At 37.3% G+C, this 26,631-nt stretch overlaps 2 protein-coding genes across 6 annotated transcripts in view; one reads left to right on the top strand and one right to left on the bottom strand.

The window, feature by feature from the left end:
* The window catches only part of RINT1 (RAD50 interactor 1), a 26,126-nt gene extending 1,539 nt beyond the window's left edge, over positions 1 to 24,587 (top strand). Inside the window, exons 3-15 of one of the 3 annotated variants that reach the window (XM_068550404.1) lie at positions 4,897 to 5,081; positions 8,247 to 8,488; positions 11,040 to 11,213; positions 11,312 to 11,461; positions 12,037 to 12,193; positions 13,942 to 14,052; positions 14,151 to 14,376; positions 14,913 to 15,050; positions 16,557 to 16,756; positions 21,890 to 22,104; positions 23,051 to 23,231; positions 23,305 to 23,423; positions 24,378 to 24,587. In XM_068550404.1, the coding sequence (XP_068406505.1) occupies positions 4,897 to 5,081; positions 8,247 to 8,488; positions 11,040 to 11,213; positions 11,312 to 11,461; positions 12,037 to 12,193; positions 13,942 to 14,052; positions 14,151 to 14,376; positions 14,913 to 15,050; positions 16,557 to 16,756; positions 21,890 to 22,104; positions 23,051 to 23,231; positions 23,305 to 23,423; positions 24,378 to 24,570 (2,291 nt within the window). In that variant the 3' untranslated portion in view covers positions 24,571 to 24,587. The remainder of the gene's footprint in view (positions 1 to 4,896; positions 5,082 to 8,246; positions 8,489 to 11,039; positions 11,214 to 11,311; positions 11,462 to 12,036; positions 12,194 to 13,941; positions 14,053 to 14,150; positions 14,377 to 14,912; positions 15,051 to 16,556; positions 16,757 to 21,889; positions 22,105 to 23,050; positions 23,232 to 23,304; positions 23,424 to 24,377) is intronic. The other 2 variants (XM_068550402.1, XM_068550403.1) reach the window with 2 other exon arrangements.
* The window catches only part of EFCAB10 (EF-hand calcium binding domain 10), a 25,129-nt gene continuing 19,991 nt past the window's right edge, over positions 21,494 to 26,631 (bottom strand). For 2 of the 3 annotated variants that reach the window (XM_068550405.1, XM_068550407.1), the window contains 2 exons: positions 24,738 to 24,781; positions 23,152 to 23,221 (listed from right to left, as the gene is read on the bottom strand). In XM_068550405.1, coding sequence (XP_068406506.1) covers positions 24,745 to 24,781 — 37 coding nt within the window. In that variant the 3' untranslated portion in view covers positions 23,152 to 23,221; positions 24,738 to 24,744. Of the gene's footprint in view, positions 21,839 to 23,151; positions 23,222 to 24,737; positions 24,782 to 26,631 lie in introns of those variants that run through there. The other variant, XM_068550406.1, reaches the window with a different exon arrangement.

Genomic DNA, 26,631 nt, shown 5'->3' with positions numbered 1-26,631 from the left:
ATAGCACTTGACAGTCACAGCTGCCACAAGTTAGCTCCTTTTCCTTAAAGGATTTAAGAGTACCTCATATCGTTCAGTTTAACCCTTCCCATTTCCACCTTTGCCCCATTCAGATGCCTGGGAAGTTGATGCCACTGAGCTGTAGACCCTCCTTTGTTGGCTTGGTCAATTTCTTTGCAATTAGAAGTGCTCTTTACAAAAAATATAGGAGAGGAGAGACATTAACTACCCCTCCAAATCACCACTGTGTCATTTTGAAGAATGTCATTTGACTAAGAATGTACTATGCTGCATTTAAATGGTTAAATCAAAAGAGTATAATTTTTTGTAAAAAGTGAAGATAGAATTTACTCCCTAAGCTACAGCAAGCTTATCTTCACAAAACATTCCCTCTGCACATAGCCCTGCCTCTGTGTCTGCAGATACACCACACAACTCACATGTTTTATATAAGATAAATTAAAAAAGTCGACATTGTGACTCCTGTACTTAATAGTAGATGGAGTCCTGTAGTAATAAAGTTTGATGCAGACCAGCCAATTCTGATCGTATCTGAAGGAGAATAAGAATATTGTTCTGAAATTCAGGAAACATGGATTTTAGTCCCATTTACAACCTTTGAGTGTAGGCTGGGCAAATGTTAGAATTTATAGTAGGGAAGTTGAGGCATAGACTCTTACTAGTTTCACTTCTACCTGCCAGTGGGCTACTCGTTCTCATTGCATGTGAAGAAGCTTTTAATTCTTAAAAATTGAATAGAACAAAGGAAAATTTGGTTTTTTTAAGGCCTGGGGGAGGGGAACATACACAGTACTAAATACTGGTATATATTATGTTAATCTCTTGTAGTTACATTTTGCATTTAGGCATATCTTTAGTTAGATATTCTTATCTTCATTTTGTCAGAAGCGACTGTTGTTTTTTAATGAGGCTGATTATAACCTCTTGCCTTTCATTGCTGTTTCCTTAAAACTTTATTTTTGAGAAGCAGACTCACAGATACAGAGAACAAACTAGTGGTTACCAGCGGGGAGGAGCAATATAGGGGTAGGGGATTTAGAATTACAAACTATTATGTATAAAATAAGCACTGAGTGAAGTAAGTCAGACAGAGAAAGACAAATATCATATGATATTGCTTACGTGTGGAATATAAAGAAATGGTACAAACGAACTTACTTACAAAACAGAAATAGAGTCACAGATGTAGAAAACAAACATGGTTACTGGGGGGGAGAGGGAGGGAGGGATACGTTGGGAGATTGGGATTGACATATACACCGTACTATATATAAAATAGATAACTAATAAGGACCTACTGTATAGCACAGGGAACTCTCTCAGTACTCTGTAATGACCTATATGGGAAAGAATCTAAGAAAGAGTGGATATATGTTTATGTATAACTGATTCACTTTGCTGTACACCTGAAACTAACACAACATTGTAAATCAACTATGCTCCAATAAAAATTAAAAAAAAAAAAGCTATGAGGATATATTGTACGATGTGGGGAATATAGCCAGTGTTTTATAATTACAAATGGAGCATAACCTTTAAAAATTGTGAATCACTATATTGTACACCTGTAACATATAATATTGTATAGCAACTATTCTTCAATTTAAAAAAAAGAAAGAAAGAAAAACGCTTTATTTTTGGTAAAGAGCCGCTTCTACAAGGGCAGCTCCAAGGAAGAACAGAGGTGAAGTCCAACTAGCAGAGCTCCCAGGAGGTTCTGTATTGTTCCCCCAGCTTTATCTCTCATGTACACATCTTGTTTGTTTTTTGTTTTTGTTTGTTTTGTTTTTTAGAAATTGTTGTAGTCCTTGTAACGAAATATATACTAGTACAGTCAAGCTTTTAACAAACCATTAATGGTTTGTTTAGAGACAACCAAATCCTTCAGGCAAACCTGAAGTAGAGAAATGCACTGTATGTTCAGGTTTATTCTAATGTTTGGTTTCTATGAAGTCTACTCTCTTTTTCTCTGGGGCCTTATTTTATAGTATTTATTTTCATTTGGAGTTCAATGGCTATTACTCTGAATTTTTACAGTATCTTGTTTTTTTGTTTGTTTTTTAAATTTCTAGGTACAACTCATCTCTAGGGAGATTAAACGCTGTATGTGGAATCATTCAAGTCGTGGACTTAGTAGAGTTGAGCGTGGTTTATTTATTTATTTATTTTAAAATTTTTTTAAAAAATTTTTATTTATTTATTTGGTTGCGCCAGGTCTTAGTTGCGGCAGGCGGGCACCTTAGTTGCGGCTCACTGGCTTCTTAGCTGCGGCTCACTGGTTCCTTAGCTGCGGCATGTGGACTCCTTTTAGTTGAGGCATGTGGGCTCCTTAGTTGCAGCATGTGAACTCTTAGTTGTGGTGTGCATGTGGGATCCAGTTCCCTGGCTAGGGATCAAACCTGGGCCCCCTGCATTGGGAGCACAGAGTCTTAACCACTGCACCACCAGGGAAGTCCCTTGAGCGTGTTTAATATCAGGGAACTTAATGGCTGCACAGTGACATGGAGTTACCATTACAAAGTTTGACCCAAACTTCAGGTTTCCTAAACTTTTCAGGAAGAAGGAAACCATAAGTAACCAAAAGGAGTAGCTTACCCATGGAAACACACTTCAAAAGGAAACAGTTCATCTTAGCACATGGGGGTGGGAGTAGGAGAAGGACATGGCAGCCGGCTGTGGGTCTTTGTCAAGAAACTGCTGTGAGCCTTCAGGTTTCTTGGGTTCAGGGCAGATTCAGAAAGCCATGCTGGCACAGACCATCAGCAAAGGTATAGCTAGAGATACTCTGGAAGAGAGGAGCAGTGCTGTTGGTCCACAAATTTAGGACCATGGAAAATAATTTAATTGCCTTTGAAGTGGATTGTTTACTAGAAATTTGTTTTAAGTGTTTTGTTTAAATAAAAGTCAGAATTTTTTAATTTATATATTTGAATCTTCCCTCATTCCACAAAGAATTCAAGGTAACTTAAATTGCTTAATTATGTCTTCAATATTCTGGATAGTGGAAGAAGGTATAGACTCCTGCAGAGTGAAAAACTGACTTGTGAACTACAGGAAATGATCGACTTTCAAGCATAGAATAAGGAGTAGACTCTGGGAAATTTCACATACTCGGTGGGATGAGAGCAAAGCTACATAGCGTTCCTGTTTTCACTGGGCATTGTGTGTTCTGCTATAGTACATGTTGCCTCTGCTACCACTCTTCTTAAGAGGGTTCCAAATCACCTGTTTTTGTCATATTTAATAAGTCCAATATGAATTGGCCAAGTCTAGTTTATTTGCCATGGGAAGAATCTCACTTTAGATTGTACAATTTAGTGGTTGCATTAGCCATTTTGAGTTTTTCCTGGTAATCTGTGTGTTCTCTCGTATTTCTTTTTTTTTTTTTCTGTTTCTGAAATGGACATCTTTTTTTTATAATTAATTTATTTTTATTATTAAAAAAAAAATTTTTTTTGGCTGTGTTGGGTCTTCGTTGCTGTGCACGGGCTTTCTCTTGTTCCGGCGAGCAGGGGTTACTCTTCGTTGCAGTGGGCGGGCTTCTCATTGCGGTGGCTTCTCTTGTTGTGGAGCACGGGCTCTAGGCGCGCGGGCTCAGTAGTTGTGGCTCATGGGCTTAGTTGCTCTACGGCATGTGGGATCTTCCTGGACCAGGGCTCGAACCCGTGTCCCCTGCATTGTCAGGCGGATTCTTAACCACTGCGCCACCAAGGAAGTCCCTGAAATGTACATCTTTGTACAATCGCATCTGAAGCTTTTAAAACTCTTTTACTCTTATATCAGGAGGAGTTTTTACTTATTGGTCTCCCTTTCAGATTTTTTTCATGTACTTGAGATCTTTCAATACCATTTTTTTTTCTTTTTTTAAAAACATTTTAAAACCAGAGTCCTCCTTTGGTGTTATTCTAGACTATACCATCTGGTTCCTCACAAATTTTGAAAATATATTACTAATTTAATAAAAGCTGCATCAGCAGAATCAGATTTGACCTTTTTCCCCCAGTAATAAAATAGATTCTTAAGATACACAGTTGTCTAGAAAAGTTTAGTATCTGTTTGTAACTGCATTGTCATGCCAACATCTATTGCAACCTGTGGGTACTAGGACAGAGTTTAGTAATTTTTCTTTCACTCAGAATTTCCTAAGCTCTTAAGCATTTTGTAGTAGTACTTGATCGATAGATTGCTTTATAGCTATTCATTTGGGTATTTGTGTGTGTGTGTGTGTGTGTATGTGTATTTATATGCATATATATACCCATATATATATATATATAAAAAATATATAAATATATACAGTCATCCATTGGTATCCATGGGGCATTGGTTCCAGGACCTCTGCGAATATCAAGATCCCTGGACGTTCAAGTCCTTTATATAAAATGGCACAGTATTTGCCCGTAACCTACACATATCCTCTGTATGCTTTAAATCATCTCTAGGTTACTTAATGCCTAATGCTAATAATAATAATAGTTTTGCATACAATGTAAATGCTATGTAAATAGTTACTGGAGCATGGCAAATTCATTTTGCTTTTTGGAACTTTTTGGATTAAAAAAAATTTTTTTTTATCTGCAGTCAGTTGAATTCATGGATGTGGAGGGCTGAGTGCTTTATATAAATATATAAAATATAGTGTGTATGTATATATACATATATTCATTTACACACTATTCATTTGGGTATTTTTGTGTATGTGTGTATATATATACATATACACACAAGTACTATATATACAAAAATGCCATATATAGGTAGTGTTTTCTTTAAATTAACTTTTGAAAGTAGATATGTTGCCTTGTATATCTTTTGCATTTCCTTTAACTCCATAGTACTTAGTGGTGTTGAGTAATTGTTATTCTTTCATTTTAGGTGACATAAATATTGCAGCTCTCGTTGGAAACGAACGAGTCTGTGAAGGTACAGATAATGGTGATCTCCCTTCCTATGTGGCGGAATTTATAGAAAAGGAAGTCGGAAATGACCTTAAATCTTTAAAGAAACTTGATAAACTCATAGAACAGATGACAGAAAGTAAAATGCATTTAGAAGAACAGGCAAGTATTAAAACTCATTGAAACAATATCAGTAGTATACTCATTATAATATAATGTAAATATAACCATTATTATATAGGCATTTTTGAAAATATAGATTGTGACAAACAGTCTAATCATTTAAAACTGCTTAGTAGGTTTTAAGGACCTACAATGTGCTAGGTGTTTTACAAATTATGTAAAAGAGAAAGTTCCTACTGATAATGATTTATGTCTGACATTTATGTCTGACATTTTCATACAATGACTTTTAACATGCTTTTAAGAGTAAATTCATGGGATACCAAAATGTTACAACACCATCATTCCAATTTTTTTATATATGCACACATAGGGAGAAAACATTAAAATAAGTATAACATTATAATAATGGTTATTTCTGGGTGGTTGGTTAATAAGTGATTTATTTTCTTTTTTTCTTCTTTTATAAATTTATTTATTTATTTTGGCTGCATTGGGTCTTCGTTGCTGCATGCGGGCTTTCTCTGGTTGTGGTGAGCGGGGGCTACTCTTCGTTGCGGTGTGCAGGCTTCTCATCGCGGTGGCTTCTCTTGTTGCAGAGCATGGGCTCTAGGCGCACGCGTTTCAGTAGTGGTGGCACACGGGTTTAGTAGTTGTGGCTCGCGGGCTCTAGAGCTCAGGCTCAGTAGTTGTGGTGCACGGGCTTAGTTGCTCCGAGGCATGTGGGATCTTCCCAGACCAGGGATCGAACCTGTGTCCCCTGCATTGGCAGGCGAATTCTTAACCACTGCGCCACCAGGGAAGTCCCCATTTCTACTTCTTAATTCAGCAGAGGATCAATCTAGGGCAGTCCTTATGCCCCAGCTCCTACCTGCTACCTCAGTGGACTTGCTTCACTCTCTTATAATTTCATTCTCTGCTCCTCAGCCAGTCCTGTCCCCTCAGCATATGGACATACCCAGATCTTTTCCTTAAAACCAAAAAAAAAGAAAAACAAAAAGGGGACTTCCCTGGTGGTCCAGTGCTTGGGACTCTGTGCTCCCAGTGCAGGGGGCCCGGGTTCGATCCCTGGTCAGGGAACTGGATCCCACATGCCACAACTAAAAGAGCCTGCATGCCGCAACTAAGGATCCTGTGCCCTGCAGTGAAGATCCCACACGTGGCAACGAAGGTCCCGTGTGCTGCAACTAAGACCCGGCACAGCCAAATAAATAAATAAATAAATAAATAAAATAAAATATTTTAAAAAAATACCCCCAAAAAACTCTCCCCTCTTCCTTAGTAGATATTAGTCCCTTTTACTGTTAGGCTTCTTCAAAAAGTCATCTTACTTTGTATCTGTATTCACTTCCTAGTTGACCATTTGCTCTTGGACTTAATATAATCAGGTTCGTTTCCCTGATGACCATGGAAGCTTCTGCTGAAGTCCCTAATTGAACCTCAGATTCAGCATGTCCAAAGCTGTACTGATCCATCTCTTAAGATGCTTCCCTATCTCGGAAGATGGCACCAGCATCTGCCTGTCAGTCATTCCTGAGACCTGGATTGCTCCTCTACCCTCAGCACCAAGACATCTGGGTTCTGCCTCCTTGATGTCTCTGGTGTCCATCCCCTGCCACCACCTCAGTTTAGAGCTGCATTCTCTCTTGCGTTTGATGGTAGTTTGCCCATCTTCTGTTTTTTTCCTATGGCCACAGTAACTATCTTTCTTTTTTATTCCTTATAGAAACTTTACTATATGTAAATAAGCAAATATATAAAATATATACAGTTAAGATGTGTATGCAAGCATATATGTATTTAAAATATGCATAGCTTAACGTTTTACAATTAATGTAATATACTACTTGTTTTCCTATTATATCTATATGTATAAATCTTTTTTAATGGTTTTATGGTATTCAAATACAGCTGTACATGATTTATTTAATCAGGACCTTATTGGTGGACCTTTTTGCTATTCCCAGTTTTTATTATTATAAATATGAGAATAAACATGATTATCATTAAATCATAAATCTAACTTTCTAAATCATAAATCCCACTGAATTATTCCCTTATTAAAAACTCTTAATGGCTTCCCATTGCCTGTCGGGAAAAGCCCACATTCTTCTAATGCTCAAGATGCTGCCTGTGATTTGGTCTCTCCCTACCTGTCTAGGCTCATCTCTTCTCTCTGCATTTCTTTGAACTGGATTCTCTGCCCTACTCCCCTCTTTGCTGTTCTCTCATCATGACTGAGCTGTTTCTTTGCCTGAAATGTGTTTTCCTTCCAAACTTCCCTAAAAATTTCCACCCAACCTGCAAAGGTCTGTGCATGAGCCATGCAAGCACAATTGCCTTGCACCCCAAAACCTTCTACTCAAAGTGTGGGAGCTTGTAAGAAATGCAGAATCTCAGTCCCTACTTCAGGCCTATTAAGTCTGAATCTGCACTATAACCAGATCTCTAGGTGATTGCTATGCACGTTCAAGTCTGGGAAGCACTGCCTCAGTACACCATTACACCTGGCATCTCTTTTATTGCACTAATCCCACTGTTGAAGGTTTGCCTACATCTCTCTTCCATACCAGCTGAGCTTAAGGGCAGATGCTGTGTCTAATTTATCTGGCAGACCTTAGCACAGTGCCTGGTACAGAGTGTCTAATCAGTGTTGATTAAATTGAAATTGCTCTATAATATTCTTATCATATTGTACTGATGCCTGATATTTGTATATGTTTTTCCATCTGCTGTAAGAAAAATTCATTTAATAAATATCATATCTAAAGGCATTACCTGGGTATCATCTTACCAAGTCAATAGTTCCTTCTCAATCTGGGCTTAAATCAGAATCACCTGGGGAACTTTTGCAAATAGTTACCCCGGCTTTTAGAATCAGAGCCTCATTTGTTTTTGAAAGAAAATGATTAGTAGATAAAGCAGGTAAATGTTCTTTGGCTAGACCCTCTGAAAGTGCTGAGCTTCATGATGCTAGATCCAAAGATGTTTACTGGGGGCCCTCCCTACACACCTCCACATAGAGCATTTCATGTTGAGGTTTGGTTAGTACAGGATGCAGAAATCCAGTGTTTCTTTTGAAGCTTTTAAATGACAGTTTTCATTTCTATTAGAACAAACATGCATTTTGAAGTTAATAAAAAAGGTTATGAGAATCTTATCTGATTGCTGCTGTTTTTTATTTTTTGTTTTTGGTATGGGCAGGTACTTACAGTTTCATCAGAAATCCCTAAAAGAATTCAGAGTGCCTTAAAAAATGCAGAAGAATCAAAGCAATTCCTTAATCACTTTCTGGAGCAAGAAAGCCATCTCTTCAGTTCCATTAACAGCCATCTGCTGACCGCACAGCCCTGGATAGAAGATCTTGGAGCCATGATTAACCAAATTGAAGAGATTGAACGGCATCTTGCTTATCTTAAATGGATTTCACAAATTGAAGAACTCAGGTAAAATAGGCCTCTTTGTTCTCATAATTATTATTTTCCTTTGAGGCTATGTTTTAGAGAGTACGTGCATGCCATTAAATAATTGAGGTAATTAAAGATTATAATAATGTGATTTTACCAGTTATGAAAATAGCATTATGATGATGATTCTTTTCCTTTATTATGAATGAACATAAACTTTTCAGGGAGCTTAATTTGCGTTTGAAAGAAAGTAATCCAAGTAAAAAATTTTAGTTATAGTTATATTGTGAATTATAGTTATTATTATAGTTATATTGTGAACACATGATAAAAATGATTATAATGCCAAATTAATAAAGCAACTCATCAGTGTGGTAATATTCCTCTTTTACCTTTTAGAGACGGTCACTTAATGAAATGGATTGCTTTCTCTATAATTTGATTTTTTTTCAATGGGTATCACCTAAGAAGAGCTACACAGTATTAGTAGATGAAAAACAGAGTCCTGCTACTTTTGAATAGGGAAAAATAAGGAAATACAGTGGACCCCTGAACAACGCCGGGCTTAGGAGCATCAGCTCTCCTCGGATGTCAGATCTGCATACAGCTCATAGTCAGCCCTCTGTATCCACGATTCCTCCCTATCCATAGCTCCACATTCACGGATTCAACCACCCAGGGATCGTGTACTACTGTAGTATTTACTACTGAAAAAAATCTGTGTATAAGTGGACTCGTGCACTTCAAACCCATGTTGCTCAAGGGTCTACTGTACCTCTTTTTGAATTGAATACGTATCACTGGTAGTTGATTGTGTCTGGTATTGCCTTTCAAACAAGCTATATTAACATTTCTGCCTACACTGGTAGATTTTTTGGTTTCATGATTTAAATTCTGAAAATAGCTATAAAAGACAAAATCTGGGGACTTCCCTGGTGGCACAGTGGTTAAGAACCCACCTGCCAGTGCAGGGGACATGGGTTCGAGCCCTGGTCTGGGAAGATCCCACATGCCATAGAGCAACTAAGTCCCTGCGCCACAACTACTGAGCCTGTGCTCTGGAGCCCATGAGCCACAACTCCTGAGGCCACGTGCCACAACTACTGAAGCCCGTGCTCCGCAACAAGAAAAGCCACCACAATAAGAAGCCCTCGCACGGCAACGAAGAGTAGCCCCCGCTCACCACAACTGGGGAGAAGCCTGCACGCAGCAACAAAGACCCAACACAGCCAATAAGTAAATAAATAAATGAAAAATTTAAAAAACAAGACAAAATCTGTTAAAAAACTTAGTAAGAATGCCTAGGAAAGGAGAAGAACGAAAAATGAGAGAATGAGCGTAGGGGAAGGCCAAAAGGGCTGTCAGAAATAGAATAATACACACATGAGATTAGTATGATTGTTGAGGCCTGAAGCAGTGATGGTAGAAAACAAAGGCCGCTCGTGGTGGAGGGAGAGGGGAAAGTACTAGTGCATAGTGGAGCTGGGCAGGGTGGCGGTACACATTCCTGTGCTTAAGGAGGGTGCTGTGCCCACCCAGGAGCGTAACCGAAGCGTGGCACTCGGCAGGGGATGAGAGTCCCAGCTCACTGTCACCTAGCGAAGTGGCCAAGCCTGGGTAGGATGTACACAGGCTGCCTAGAGGGAGAGCACTTCCGACCCCTGAACTGCGATTAATTATTGAAAAGGTTAAATTTTGTTCCTATTCTGGCTTAAGATACAGAATGTTATTTTTATCAAAAGAAACATTTCAGTTTTAAGTGTTTCGTTTTATTTAGCCAATATGCAAAATGGTAGTCATGGGCTCAATGAATCCTGAAGATAGGTTGTATTTGGCTTGTTTTAAAGAATTTGATTATTGGTTTGATTTTTACATGGAAATCTTGATTTCTGGATTCTGTTGAAAAATTTTAAGATTTGGCTACATTGGACCTATACTCCAGTGTGGCAGCACTTGGCTGGAGCCTTAGGATGGGGTATGTGCTTTTTAGCTTGTCCTAGTCCCCGCCCACTTTGCTTTTTTCATTTACATTGCCCATCAGGCCTTTCCAGGCATTTGAGTTTGCTACCCTCGCTGTAGAGCTTACCTTAAATTTTGTCTGCAGCTTGGCTAACAGTAACTTGAAAGGACTAGACTCTGAGGTGCCACCTCCCTAAGTTTCCTATAATCCAGTTTAGCTGGGCAAAGTAGGTAAAAATTGAAGTCTACCATATTTGACCTTACCAGATGCCACCCACATTCTCCCCTTTGGATTAAGATATGACAGACTTCTGTCAAAGACAGATTTATTAGAAATGAGTGGTGCCTGAGGGAATGTGACAAAGGAAAATTCTGTTACCTTGGGAGGGGTGGGAAGGGAAAGGTGGAGGGAGGTATCCTGAACACAGGCCACTGTTCTTAGAAGGATGCTGAATTTGAGGACTCCAGGCTCCCAGAAACTTGGGTACCAGGTAAAAAAGCCACTACAAGGTGGCGCTTCCTTCTTTCTTGGATGTAGCTTTATATAAAGCAGGAGGAAGCAGCAGTTTTTCCACATTTGGAATTATTGTGAACAAACTGTCTTTACAGTTTGCTTTGCCTTGTTTTGCAGTGATAACATTCAGCAATATCTGATGACCAATAATGTCCTAGAGGCAGCTTCTACTCTGGTCTCTATGGCAGAACTTGACATCAAGCTTCAGGAATCATCCTGTACTCATCTTCTTGGTTTCATGAGAGCCACTGTTAAATTCTGGCATAAAATCCTCAAGGACAAGCTTACAAGGCAAGGAATTTATCCATATCTCATGGTAATTGCTTTCAGATGGATATTTGGTGCTCACTGTAGTTTACTGTAATACTTGTGTCACTTTTCTGTTACAGTGACTTTGAGGAAATTTTAGCACAGCTTCATTGGCCATTCATCGCACCCCCTCAGTCTCAAACTGTTGGCATAAGTCGACCAGCCAGTGCCCCTGAGATATACAGTAACTTGGAGACACTATTTTGTCAGCTCCTGAAACTACAAACCTCGTATCTTTGTTGGAGTTAAAACTCACTAAAATTTCTTTTTTCTAGAGTGGATTTGTGGCCAGAGAGTAAAGTGACCAGAGAGTAAAGCTTTCTGAAAGTGGCCAGGGAGTAGTGGGTTTGGACTGGATCTATGTATGCCCATGGACTGTTCTCCTTCCACATAAATTGCATGTGGGTGGGAGGGCTGTGAAGAGTTCTGAAATGCATGACTGCACAAGTTTGCATCACATATAGGTCTCATGGGACAAAAAAATGGGCAATTGGGAAGAAACCTTAGTAACTTAGTGCTAATTTAATAGCACGATTACTTGAATATGTTTCCTTACTACTTATTATTCTTTATTTTAGGAAAGATTAATTCTAATAACATTTTTCATGTACTTTTTACTGAAGTCATATGTAATGTAAAGTTAGACTACATATTATCTGTATTATAATTAATTTTACTTAGTATCATATATGTCTCTTGGAAAAATGTGTGTATACATACATATATGTGTGTGTGTGTGTATGTGTGTGTGTGTGTGTGTATACACACATATACATATGCTTTTTCCTTGACTTGACTATGTCAGAGATGAATTACTTACTGAGCCAAAACAACTTCCAGAAAAATACTCTCTTCCTGCATCCCCTTCTGTCATCCTGCCCATCCAGATTATGCTGACTCCCCTTCAAAAGAGGTTCAGGTATCACTTCAGAGGGAACCGACAAACTAATGTTATAAGCAAGGTGTGCTTTGCCAATTCTTGCCCTTGGTTTTTATTAATAGCAAATGTTAAGGCTTCCTGTACTTTTGCTGGTTTGAGTTAAAATCTGATTCTATTCACATTTCTGTTTTTCTCTGAAGAGCTAAATTCCTGTTTTGTCACTGCCCTTTATAGATATATTTTGGGACTTGTGTTCATTTGTTGTAGGAATCAGCTCACTCACTAGCACATCATCTGACCAGTTTCTGAAGTTTCCCCTGGGGTGTGCTGTAGCATTTGCTGTGGCACTTTTTACAACTGGATCCACATGTGTTCCACTGTGCAAATTGCTCCTTCAGGTTTATAAATATATCAGAAAGAAAAGTGAGAATCAAAAGATAGTAGAGCATTAGTTTTTGAGTAGAAGTGCTGATGCTAAAATGATTTGTAGCTGTGCAAGACAGAGTATGGGGATAAGTGACAGGAATGGCTTTGAGGAAATTATCACCAACATTTTAGTTGAGGGACTATACCCATGTGTATTGGGCATACTGTTGAGATTTTTTTCTTTAATTTGATCAGAAAAACAATCACTGACAACTGTTTTCAGTGAAATTTGATTGAATTTGTTGAGAATTATAACCTTGGGAGTTGCTAGGGGGTGGATACTGTTTATCCTTGAGTCTTGCTACATCTAATGCAGTGCAAGTAGCAGAGGGATTCGGTGTTTTGTTTTGTTTTTTTGTAATAGCGACATGTTTTATTTTTAAAATATATATTCTTAATTTCTCGGTGTTTTGAAGTAAATGTTATTAAATGCCAGATTACACCAGGCATTGTACGTGTCATCTATAAATGAGTTTATAGGCTTTATAGAATTTTAAAGGAATCAAGGGATAAGCAGTTACGTCTGTATAGGAAGGGAGTAGAGTGACAATGGATTTCTGGTTCTTAAATTCAGCTTGTTCTTTTGTACTTCATGGGTCTCCTTTTTTGGATGGGGTGTTGGTGGAAAGGAGAGTAGAACCTATTAGTAAGTGTGAGACAAAACAATAAACCTAAACTGTAGAGAGGCAGTGGTCATTTGAAGTAAGAAAATTGTGAGCTATATTGTTGCTTCCTGAAGTGTGGTTCCAGTGGTCCTAGTACTCTGACATCAAGCCTGAACTATGCAGCCCCGGAGAGTAGCTACTGCCCCTTTTTTCATTTCTGTATTCCCAGCATCTAGCACACAACAGGGTTTTACCTTTCAGTAAATGTTTTAGAATTCCTGTCCAACAAAACTTGGAAGGTTTATAGAATCATCTCTAGGGACAGTTTAAAAAGCTGCATATTTACATTACTTTTCTATAATTATACCTGTTTTAAAGAATTTGTATTTCTTGTAATGCAGACCAGCCAAATTTTTTTCTTAATTTAGCTTTTGAAAAAAAGAAAAAAACAGAAGACGGTCATGTTTAAAAATTATTTTGGAATGTTATTTCAAAAAAAATAATATTTATACCTTACATATTTCTAAAGTACTAGGTTTTAAATATTTATGGCATTGTAAATTTATGATTTCACTGATGTAAGCCACATTATTGAAATTTATTGGGAGTACATTGGGAAACATTTGATTATTAAGCCTTGCATGAATTTAAAGTTCAGAGTAGAAATTGTGCTCTTACATATAGGAATTTTCAACTAATTTTTGTAAGTACTGTGTGTCTACAATTAAATAGAGACATTTAACTGTAACTTTCTAGTTGGAATGACTTAAGAATTCAAACTGTTTACCTCCTTCCTTAGCCTGAATGGTACTTGGCTCAGGTACTTATGTGGATTGGGAACCACACTCAGTTTCTGGATGAGAAGATTCAGCCAATATTAGACAAAGTAGGCTCTTCGGTAAATGCAAGGGTAAGAGACTTAGTCCAAAGCATTTCAGTTTTAGAGTTGTAGGTGTCCGTGAATAACTTGTCATTTTCATTACCTTATGCTTATTTATATTTTTTTAGCTTGAATTTTCTCGGGGCCTTATGATGCTGGTTCTTGAAAAGTTAGCTGCTGATATTCCTTGTCTGCTCTATGATGACAGTCTCTTCTGTCATTTGGTGGATGAGGTGCTTTTGTTTGAAAGAGAACTACACAGCGTTCATGGCTATCCCAGCACTTTTGCTAATTGTATGCATATTCTGTCAGAAGAGACCTGTTTTCAGAGATGGTTGACTGTGGAGAGAAAATGTAAGTGCTCACGTGGCCGTGGGGTGGGGAGAGATGTCTCTTTTTGTGTATATAAATTTTCTCCAGTTCTGGGTAGAAACTAGAGCCATCTAAATTTTTCTTGGTTAGGGTTTACCAAGTTGCCTTCAGAGATCATCTTATTTTCTTTTCTTCCCATCAAGCTTCAGTTTTTCCCAGAATTGCACTCTACAGGTTTCTAGGGTAGACTATTCAAGCCAGTACAGTATATAGTTAACTGTTTTATAGATTTTACGTATAGTATTTCTGTTCTTGCTGGAATCACTTTGGGTGTGGCTTGTCTAGTGAGTGTAACTATTTTGAAGATTTTGGGTAGGTACGGCAGGGAGAAGTAAAATATCTTATTTAACCCTAGAATAGAGCATGTTAAATATAGTACAACTAGTAGGAGGTTATAGATTTATGTTTTTAATAGAAAAGTTATCATTCCTAAGAAATTATGAGTTGAAAGATTAGGAATTTGTAATCTAACAATCTGTAACTAGTTGTTTGACATAATCCTTTTTCCTGCTTATCAGTTGCTCTTCAAAAAATGGACTCAATGCTCTCGTCAGAAGCTGCCTGGATATCCCAATATAAGGATATCACTGATGTGGATGAGATGAAAGTTCCAGACTGTGCAGAAACGTTTATGACACTACTCTTGGTTATAACTGGTAAGTATAGTCTTTCAAGATATAACTTTGTTTTTTTTAAAGTACTGACTCTTAACAGACTTGTGGTTGTCAAGGGGGAGGGGGGGATTGGTGGAGGGATGGATTCCATTATGTGATAAACCATTATGGAAAAGAATATGAAAAATAATCTATATATGTATAACTGAGTCACTTTGCTGTATAACAGAAATTAAATACAACATTGTAAATCAACTATACTTCAATACATAAAATTTTAAAAAGTAAATGAAAGTACTGACTCTTCACATGGTACTTTTCAAGTAGTTCAACAAAATATATAGTGGTTATTATAATATCTTCAAATTCAGTTTCTATTTTGGCAGAACTCTAGCACAGTATTCCAGCTTTTAGATTTTTAGTAATCTAAGTAAGATCTTAAACATTAGTTTACATGAGGGGAAAATTCCTGAATCATTATATAAAAACAAATAAGAATTTAATTTTATTACCTGAAATCTCTTGCCTTTCAACTTTTTAAGTGTCTTCAGTAAATGGTGATTGACCTAAATTTTATATATTGTTTTCTTCACCTTGATATATCAAAGATTGTAGGACAGTAGAATAATAAATTAACTTTAGGGATTGGAATAGTAATAGGACCTCTTCTTATGGTGCAAGAATGTTCTGGCTGGAGGGTGGCCCAGCCGCCTCTAGCCCTGGTTGGTCTGCAGCCATCCACGTTGCCCCAGGGCATTGCAGCCCTGCTGGTTCTCCAGGTGCCACTGAGCCCTCACTGCCACTATCTTCCTGTGTCTTGTCCATTGCTTGGGCCTGTCTAGTAACCTGAAGAGGTGTCATTCCAGGCCAGTCAGTAAATTCTATATTCTAACTGTAAGAAAAATATGAAAAACACTAAAATACAAAAAAATTAGCAAAAACTGATTAAAAAAATTTTTTTTTATTATGGAAATTTTCTAATATATATAAAAGTAGCATAATGAACCCTCAGGTATCTGTTACTAAGGTTTAAAACTATCACTTTTCTATTATGTGTTTTTCTCCCCCCAAAATCCAGATTTTTTTCCCCTGAAGTAGTTTAAAGAACATTTCAGACATCTCAGCATTTAACCTATAAATCCTTAACTATGTATCTCTTTTAACCTATCCTAGTTCCTCCTTCCTTTTTTAAAAAATGTCATTTATTTGTTGAAGAAATAGAATAATTTTTGTATATAACTTTCTCATATGCCTTTTTAAAATATTGAGGCGTAGCTTTTTAAATTGCAGTATAGTTAATTTACAATGTGTTAGAAGCATAACTTATATACAGTGAAATGCATAGATCTTAAGTATACAGATCAATGGGTTTTGACAAATACCAATACTTGAGAAACCCACGTCCTTAGAGAGTTTAGAAATGGATCCATACTTGAATGGTCGATTGATTTTTAACAAAGGCACCAAAGCCAGTCAATAGGAAAAACCTATAACTATGTCATGGATGGTACCGTAAACCTTCGTATGTCTTGTTAACTTTCTCCACAGACAGATATAAAAATCTTCCCGCAGCTTCCAGAAAGCTGCAGTTCCTGGAGTTACAGAAGGACTTAGTAGATGATTTTAGGATACGATTAACTCAGGTGATGAAAGAAGAGACTAGAGCTTCCCTTGGCTTTCGATACTGTGCAATTCTTAATGCCGTGAACTATATCTCAACAGTACTAGCAGATTGGGCTGACAATGTTGTAAGTTAATCTTTTATATTAAGTAATATATTAGTAATTTGAACAGTTTTACCTTTTGAAATGTTGAATCTGTAGCAAGCAAAAATACACGTTAGGCAGAATCACAGTTGGGCCAAACTTAGGTGTGATTAAAGTACATATTTTTCTCATTCAAGTCTCAAATGGTTAAATAATCCTGATATTTTAATCACTGGAAAAGCCATCTTTTCGTGAAATTGTTGTTTATAAAGTGAACCATTTTCCTTTTTTAGACTTCGAACTTGGTAAATGTCATGAATGGTAATTGCCATCTCGCGAAAAGCTAAGATTGTATAATGGTGTCAAAATCAATAAAGTTCAAGACTTTAAGGAAAATAAAAGAATAACATTTGATACCTTTTTAGTGCCTTCGAAACATGACAAATTATGAAGAGTCATAAAAATAGAAACATTTTTAACCTAAGTATTTCATACATTAAAAAATTATTGAATATTTTATTTATTTTCAAACATATTCAAGAGTGAAGAGAATGGTAGAATGAACTCCCATGTGCCTATCACCCAGCTTCTTTTTTTTTTTTTTTTTAATTTGGCCGTGCCACATGGCATATGGGATCTTAGTTCCCCGACCAGGGATTGAACCCTCACCCACCCTGCATTGGAAGTGTGGAGTCTTAACCACTGGACTACCAGGGAAATCCTCACCCAGCTTCTTATACCAATTGTGTTTCATTTAAACCTTTCCTCTACCCCCATGTGTGATTATTTTGAAGTAGATCTCAGATACATTTCATGGTAAATATTTTCGTATGTATCTCTAAAAGATAAGAACACCTTTTTTAAAAACACAACACCAGGGGACTTCCCTGGTTGTCCAGTGGTAAAGAATCTGCCTTCCCGTGCAGGGGACACGGGTTCAATCCCTGGTCGGGGAATTAAGATCCCGCATGCTGTGGGGCAACTAAGCCCGCATGCCACAACTATTGAGCTTGCGTGCCTCAATGAGAAGAGCCCGCATGCCGCAACTACAGAGCCCACATGCCCTGGAGTCCACATGCCACAACTAGAGAGACAAAACCCGCATGCCACAACTAGAGAGGAGCCAGCGTGCTGCAACGAAAGATCCCGCATGCTGCAACTAAGACCTGATGTAGCCAAAAATCAATCAATCAATCAATCAATCAATCAATCAATAAATATATGTTAAAAAAAAAATACCATTATCACATCCAAAAAAATTAACTAATTTACCCTGGAAGGTATATTTTAAATAAATCTAAAAATCAAAACCCTGGATTCAGTAACAAGTACTGTGAAAGGCCTTTTACCTCCAAGGATTTTACTTATCCTTCCTTTCTCCATGCAGAGTCCATGTGTTGGCAGATTTGATCTGCCTAAATATAATTATTAACTAGTACTTTATTTTTACTCTTTTTATTAATCCAAGGAATATATTGGTGATCAGGGCTTTTGGTAACCAGATTTTCTAATATGTACTTCCAACTAAAAGTGAAGAAACTTAGTCTTTATAGCCTTAACATAAATAGATTAATTCCTTTAGCTGTTTTAGATATTAAAATGATTGCAGAGGGCCTCCAAGACCTCCTTCTTGGACAGGGTGCCCTCAGGTTAGGAATCACTGTTCTAAGATCATATGTGTGGATACAAAAATCCAGCAAGGCCCATGAAGTACACTTCATGGCAGAAAGCATTAACACAGGATTAAGATGACCATAAAACAGTAAAATATACATTTAATGGTGAAAAAACTATACTGAGGATAATGAATATGAAGACACATTATAAATATAAGTATTATGTGTATAATTGTGTCATTAAATGAAAATAGGAAAATAAAACAACTAATTTTAACTAAAGACTTAAAAGTATCCCTTTTAAAATGTGATAAAGCGGGAACTGAATAATTACAGAGTTAAATAATTAGAAAGATTGACTAACTGGAGATTGGTGGTAAGTCCACAGTATACTAAGGGAAACACAATTTTTGAGTGTCCCCAGCTGAGTCACAAGTATGAACAAAGGTAAATTAAAATTTCTATACATTGTCAAATCTTAATGTAATAAAACAAAAAATAAAGGCAGAAATGAAATATAGCCACACACAGGCATTTAAAATATTCAATGCCTGAGTTAGAAAGTCTAGAAAACATGACAAGAATATATTTTAAATTATGAATTTATGACAAAAAATTGTATACTGCTAGCACATTGTATAGAAGATGTTTTCCTTTACTGTGAAAGAAAAAACAAAATGAAAAAGTCGTTATCAGGGTAATAAGCCAAAAAAATAGGAAACAAAAATAAATATACTAATAGATATAAACAAGGTGTAAATATCTAATAAACACAATCATAGTTTATTCTAATCTGGACTCTTTGGCTGGGACTTTGTAATTAAAGTCTTTTCTACAGAAATGTTAACTGAAGTACATGTGCATATCATTCTGCTGAGCAAGGAAAATAATTATTTCATAAATGAATATAAGTTGAGTGTAATGATGAATGCATTTATCTTTATAAAGTCACCTAATCAGAATACATTCATTCATTATGTACTTTTATGTGTCATGTTCCTAATTTTAGTAAGTGCTTTATTCACTCATCCCACCACAGTGCTCCATTTTCTGCTAAGCTTTTTCGTGAAACAAATTGTCATTCTTGATTCTTATGCCAGTGATTTTAATAAGAGACTCATTCAGGGCCACATTTTTAGCTTCAATGAAATATTTGTGGAACATCATTAACTACTTTACTCAGTGCCATAGTCTGTTAACAAAGATGAATTGGCCATCATCCCTAGCCTTAGAAAATTTATAATCTGATACTGAACTAACTGGGTCCTTCTGTCAACACAGAAATAACCAAATTTTAGAGTTGACTCTTCAAGTCATGAATGAATTTTGTGTTTGGTATGTTACTATGGTACAAATTCTGTTTAACATCAAAAATCATTTACGGCTTCCCTGGTGGTGCAGTGGTTAAAAATCCGCCTGCCAATGCAGGGGACACGGGTTCGATCCCTGGTCCGGGAAGATCCCACATGCTGCGGAGCAACTAAGCCTGTGCGCCACAACTACTGAGCCTGAGCTCTAGAGCCCACAAGCCACAACTACTGAGCCCACGTGCCACAACTACTGAAGCCTGTGCTCCTAGAGCCCGTGCTCCGCAACAAGAGAAGCCACGACAATGAGAAGCCCGTGCACTGCAACGAAGAGTAGCCCCCGCTCACCGCAACTACAGAAAGCCCATGCACAGCAACGAAGACCCAACACAGACAAAAATTAGTTAATTAATTAATTAAAAAAATCATTTAATCACATTCACAGTCCTTCAGCCTGTGAATGCTCTAAATAAAAATCACGTAAGCTCTTGTATTACACAGAAAAAAGTAGAGTTCACCTTCCATTCATTTAGATTCTCCACTAACAGCTGTCTGTCCATTGCCAGACTGTGCTAATAAGCCTAACATAACCCAGCCATTCAGAATTAGGAATTTTTCAGTCATAGGTGACAGAAACCCAGATTCACGCTGGACTAAGTAGGGGAGTGGGTTGGCGTGAGGAGGTGAGGAATTTGTGTAACTGAAAGGATTAGGCATGGCTGCTCTGAAGTTGTTCATTTCTGGCTTTACTCGTAGGCGGGCTCTGGTAAGTACGGCCATGGGTGGCTCCAGGCTTCCATGGTCCATGAGCTGGCTCAGAAGGACACTGCTGCTTCCCTGACAGCTTCAGCAGAAATGCCAAGATGGCCTCTCCCATGTCATCCCTGAACAATCCCTAGTAGCCATGCCCAGTCCCCTATTAATGGACATTTAGGTTGTTTTTAATGTTTTGCTAATTACCCACAGCGCTGTTTTCCTGTAGGGCAGAAAGAATAATACTAATTCTACCTAAAATAATACTGTAAAAAAATGACATTTTAATTCTCTTAACTCATATATTTTCTAGGTTGACAACAACTCTCAATCTGTGTCTAGAAAAACATGAGCACTTAAAGAAGGTAGCCATTAGGGGAATGTAAATCAAAACCACAATGGGATGCCACTTCATACAAACTAGGATGGCTATAATAAAAAAGACATAGTAACATTTATTAGCATGACGTGGAGAAATCTGAACCCTCAGTCACCGCTGATGGGAATGTAAAATGGTACAGTTGCAGTGGAAATAGTCTGGCAGTTCCTCAAAAGGTTAAACACAGATTTACTATATGATCCTGCAATTCTACTCCTAGGTATATATCCAAGAGAAATGAAAACATATGTTTGTGCAGAAACTGTACACAAATGTTCATAGCAGTATTATTCATAAAAGTGGAAACAACCCAAATGTCCATCAACTAATGAATGGGTAAATATAATGGAATATCATTTGGCAATAAAAAGAAATGAAATACTGATACATATTACAACATCGTTGAACCTTGAAAACATTATACTAAGTGAAAGAAGCTACTCACAAAGAACCATAGGTTGTATGAATCCATTTATGTGAAGTGTCCAGAACAGGCAGGTCTAGAGACAGAAAGGAGATTCGTGTTTGCCTAGGAACAAGGTGGGGGTGGGGTGGGGAACCACTAGGAGGGGATTGGGAGATGATGGCAAAGAGTGTGGGATTTCTTTGTGGGGTAATGAAAACGTTCTAAAATTGACTGTGGTGACAGATGCACAACTCTGAATGTACTAAAAGCCACCGAACTGTATATTTTTAAAATTAATTTATTTATTTATGGCTGTGTTGGGTCTTCACTGCTGTGCACAGGCTCTCTCTAGTTGTGGCGAGCGGGGGCTTCTCATTGCGGTTGCTTCCGTTGTTGCAGAGCATGAGCTCTAGGCATGCCAGCTTCAGTAGTTGTGGCACATGGGCTCAGTAGTTGTGGCTCGTGGGCTCTAGAGCGCAGGCTCAGTAGTTGTGGCACACGGGCTTAGTTGCTCCGCGGTAATGTGGGATCTTCCTGGACCAGGGCTCAAACCTGTGTCCCCTGCGTTGGCAGGTGGATTCTCATCCACTGCTCCACCAGGGAAGTCCCCAAACTGTATACTTTAAATGGGTGAATTGTATGGTACGTGAGTTACATCTCAAGCTGTTAAAAAAAAAAAGTATCTTAAACATGTTAACATATTTTTGCTTTCAGTTCTTTCTACAACTTCAACAGGCAGCATTGGAAGTCTTTGCAGAGAATAACACTCTCAGTAAATTGCAGCTGGGACAACTGGCCTCTATGGAGAGCTCTGTCTTTGATGACATGATTAACCTGTTAGAGCGTTTAAAGCATGACATGCTGACCCGGCAAGTAGACCATGTTTTTAGAGAAGTTAAAGATGCTGCAAAATTGTATAAAAAAGAAAGGTAAGTCCTCTGTACTTTCTTATAAGTCAGCTCTCAACTCCAGTTTGATAGAAGTTACAAGGTGACATGCAGTCAGATTTCCAAAGTGTCTAGATAGCACAGAGCTTGGCCTTTTGCACTCCAAACTTTTAACTGTTTCTAAAATATATTAAGACATTCTTAATCAGAATAAACTGATCATAACTTAACCTTCAGATGTGTCTGTAAGTCCAGCGAGGTGGTGTCTGATATGGGGTTGAATGCCTAGCCTGTCACCCACTGACAAAGCAAGGTGCTGCTGTAGTACCTGTTCATGCCTGTGCTATAGTTTGGCCCACTCTCATGATTCCTGTGACATCTGTTACCTCCCACACGGTGAGCTCCTTGAGCGCAGGCAATGTCTGTCCTAGCAGTCCTGTCACACAGAGGACTTGTTATCAGTTTGGAAGTGTTACTAGTCCGTTGTTTTGCTGAAAATTGGAGTGTAAAATTAGCTGATGTCTTAAATGTAAATGCATTTTACATTTTAACTGTTTTATATCAGTAAGTCATACTAAAATTGGGGGTTTAAAAAATCTATCATCCTCATTAAGTAAAGAGTATTTCATTGAGAACTAAAATATAAACATAGGTACAGGGAATTCCCTGACGGTCCAGTGGTTAGGACTAAGCACTTTCACTGCCAGGGCCTGGGTTCAGCCCCTGGTCAGGGAACTAAGATCCCACAAGCCGTGTGGCGTGGCCAAAAAATAAAATTAAATAAATAAACAAACAAACGTAAGTACCTTTATTTTCTGAGAGAGCTTTTAATGTTGGGCTGGACATTTTTTCTTACCCAAAATGCCCCGGGACAGTGCACTTCCCCACATTTAAAATGATTTGTTAAATCTTTAAAAATACAGAGAGATGAAAAATTTCATAATAAAAATTAATGTGCTCCAGGCAGTGCTGTTTCTGTTTTTTCCAGGTGGCTGTCCCTGCCATCGCAGTCAGAGCAGGCAGTGATGTCCCTGTCCAGTTCGGCTTGCCCCTTACTGCTTGCTTTACGAGACCGTTTACTGCAGCTGGAGCAACAGCTGTGCTTCTCCTTGTTTAAAAGCTTCTGGCAAATGCTTGTAGAGAAGCTGGACATATACATCTACCAAGAAGTAAGTAAGAGTAGACTGTATTTTGGGCTGTGATGACAGAGGTAACTGCTATATGAATTGTCCTTTTTTTCAGATTATTCTTGCCAATCACTTCAATGAAGGAGGAGCGGCTCAGCTGCACTTCGATATGACTCGGAATCTTTTCCCTTTGTTTTCCCACTATTGCCAGAGGCCAGAAAATTATTTTAAACAGTAAGTGCAATATTTAACAATTAATTTTGATGTATCAAATTGCTAGAGGAAGTTGATTCGTTTTTTAACAGCTTTAGGGTTCCAGTGATGTTAAATGTATATTGCATCAGTTAACAGATTGAAGTATTCATTATGTACCAATAATACAAGATGTGATCCATGACCCCAAAAACTTGACCAGAACTGGATATAAGTGATATGTTGGGCTTTGTTTTCTAATATTTGGTGTAATGCTCCTATGTGCTTATTACTGGGAAATAAATAGAAAATGAAAGCAAATGCAGTTCTGCCATATTCAATAAATAGAAGAAATTTGAAATATATTTAGTACTGAATAACAGGCCAGGCCTGAAGAAAATTTGTTTTCTTAAACATTTGATATTAATTTTGGTTCTAAGTATAATTATAAATGGATGTAAGAGAATTCTTACAATTTCTTTAGAAATTGTTGATGTAAAATTTAAATTATTTAGGTTTTTGAGATTATAAAGTATTCCTTTTAAACATATAAAATGTAAGTTTTTTTGCTCATTTCAGTAAGATATCTATTTCTGCTTTTCTTGTTTTAGTATTCTACCTTTCTGCTTTTATTTCGTCCCTTAATTTTCTCTTTTCCTGTATCCTAATGTACCTAAAGTCTTAGCTACATTTAATAGACTGTTACTCTCAAGTATCACATTTTGGGAAATAATGGATACGTACTGAAAATAATGATCCTCTTACCTTATAGTAATCTAATGAAATATAAACTCTGCACATATACAGTCAAAACATGTTAAAAGAGCCAAATAGCTAATCCATAAATAGTTTTTATAAACTATAAATGATATGATCTAGCAGTGCAGGGTAGTTGTTTAGTTTTTCAAAATGAAATTGTTACAGGGTAATATGGGATGATACAGATAATGGAGATCTCATTTACCTCCTGCTTTTTTTTTTTTTTTTTTTAAACAGTGTAAAAGAAGCCTGTATTGTTTTGAATTTGAACACTGGTTCTGCCCTACTTCTGCGAGATGTCCTGCAGTCAACTTCAGGGCAACCTCCTGCCACAGCGGCATTAAATGAAGTCGGAATTTATAAACTGGCTCAACAAGATGTTGAGATTCTACTTAATTTGAGGACAAACTGGCCTAACACTGGAAAATAAAGTGTCTTTTTTCCTTTTGGGGTTTTTTGTTTTTTGTTTGTTTGTTTGTTTGTTTTAATAAAGAAGAAGCCAGAGCCAGTTGGATTTCAAGTTATATGATGAAGTTCTGAATTAATGAAACTGAACAACCGAAAACTGTATAGAATCATTTATTATCTTGGACTTACAGTGTTATTAAAATGCTGACCATATTTCCTGAGTCCTCTTGTTCCTAAGAAAACAAAAACAAAAAGCTCAGAAGCCATGAAAACTCAGAGTAATTCCATTTACAAATATAAATGATGAATATGTCTGTTGAATAAAATACAAGAGCAGATAATAAATTATAATCAACTTTTAATTTTCTTTGCCAATTCAGGGAGACTGTTGTAGATAATCTAACATAACAAATAAACTTTTAAAAATCACTTTAAAATGTATGTTTAACTCTATGACATAAATCACAGCAAGATCCTTTTTGACCCACCTCCTAGAGAAAGGGAAATAAAAACAAAAATAAACAAATGGGACCTAATGAAACTTAAAAGCTTTTGCACAGCAAAGGAAACTATAAACAAGACAAAAAGACAACCCTCAGAATGGGAGAAAATATTTGCAAACGAAGCAACTGACACAGGATTAATCTTCAAAGTACACAAGCAGTTCATGCAGCTCAATATCAAAAAAAACAAACAACCCAATCCAAAAATGGGCAGAAGACCTAAATAGACATTTCTCCAAAGAAGATATACAGATTGCCAACAAACACATGAAAGGATGCTCAACATCACTAATCATTAGAGAAATGCAAATCAAAATTACAATGAGGTATCACCTCACACCAGTCAGAATGGCCATCATCAAAAAATCTACAAACAATAAGTGCTGGAGAGGGTGTGGAGAAAAGGGAACCCTCTTGCACTGTTGGTGGGAATGTAAATTGATACAGCCACTATGAAGAGCAGTATGGAGTTTCCTTAAAAAACTAAAAATAGAACTACCATACGATCCAGCAATCCCACTACTGGGCATATACCCTGAGAAAACCATAATTCAAAAAGAGTCATATACCACAATGTTCACTGCAGCTCTATTTACAATAGCCAGGACATGGAAGCAACCTAAGTGTCCATCGATAGATGAATGGACAAAGAAGATGTGGCACATATATACAATGGAATATTACTCAGCCATAAAAAGAAACAAAATTGAGTTATTTGTAGTCAGGTGGATGGACCTAGAGTCTGTCACACAGTGAAGTAAGTCAGAAAGAGAAAAACAAATACCATATGCTAACACACATATATGGAATCTAAAAAAAAATGAAAATGGTTCTGAAGAACCTAGGGACAGGACAGGAATAAAGACGCAGACATAGAGAATGGACTTGAGGACATGGGGAGGGGGAAGGGTAAGCTGGAACGAAGTGAGAGAGTGGCATGGACATATATACACGACCAAATGTAAAATAGATAGCTAGTGGGAAGCAGCCGCATAGCACAGGGAGATCAGCTTGGTGCTTTGTGACCACCTAGAGGGATGGGATAGGGAGGGTGGAAGGGAGACGCAAGAGGGAGGGGATATAGGGATATATATATACATATAGCTGATTCACTTTGCTATACAGCAGAAACTAACACACCATTGTAAACCAATTACACTCCAGTAAAGATGTTAAAAAAAAATAAAAAATAAAATGTATGTTTATAGTTGAAGTTCCTGTATCTAGTTTGGAAATTCACTATATTTCCCGTAAGAAAACATATTTTGAGATAGTGACTGAAATAGGATTGCTCTCATTTTCTACAAATGTCTTTCCATTCAGAATACTTTCCGAGTTCCATTCCATGTGACAGTGGGCAACCTTTGCTTTGTGGATGAAACATTTCAGCTAGAGCACTGTGCTACCATCATTCTCTGGGGTAGGTAATGTAATCAAACATTTTTTGTTGAATATTTATGTAACTAATGATGAGATGAGAATCTTAAACTTTCTTTTTTCTTCTAACTTCTCCTTGGCCTTGGATTATGTTAAATAAAACTTAAACAAACTGAGCTAGATTAGCTAGAGGCTTCCAGAAC

Source organism: Eschrichtius robustus, chromosome 8, assembly GCF_028021215.1.
Source record: "Eschrichtius robustus isolate mEscRob2 chromosome 8, mEscRob2.pri, whole genome shotgun sequence".
NCBI classification, from domain to species: Eukaryota; Metazoa; Chordata; class Mammalia; order Artiodactyla; family Eschrichtiidae; genus Eschrichtius; species Eschrichtius robustus.
This window is presented reverse-complemented; position numbering and strand designations above follow the sequence as displayed.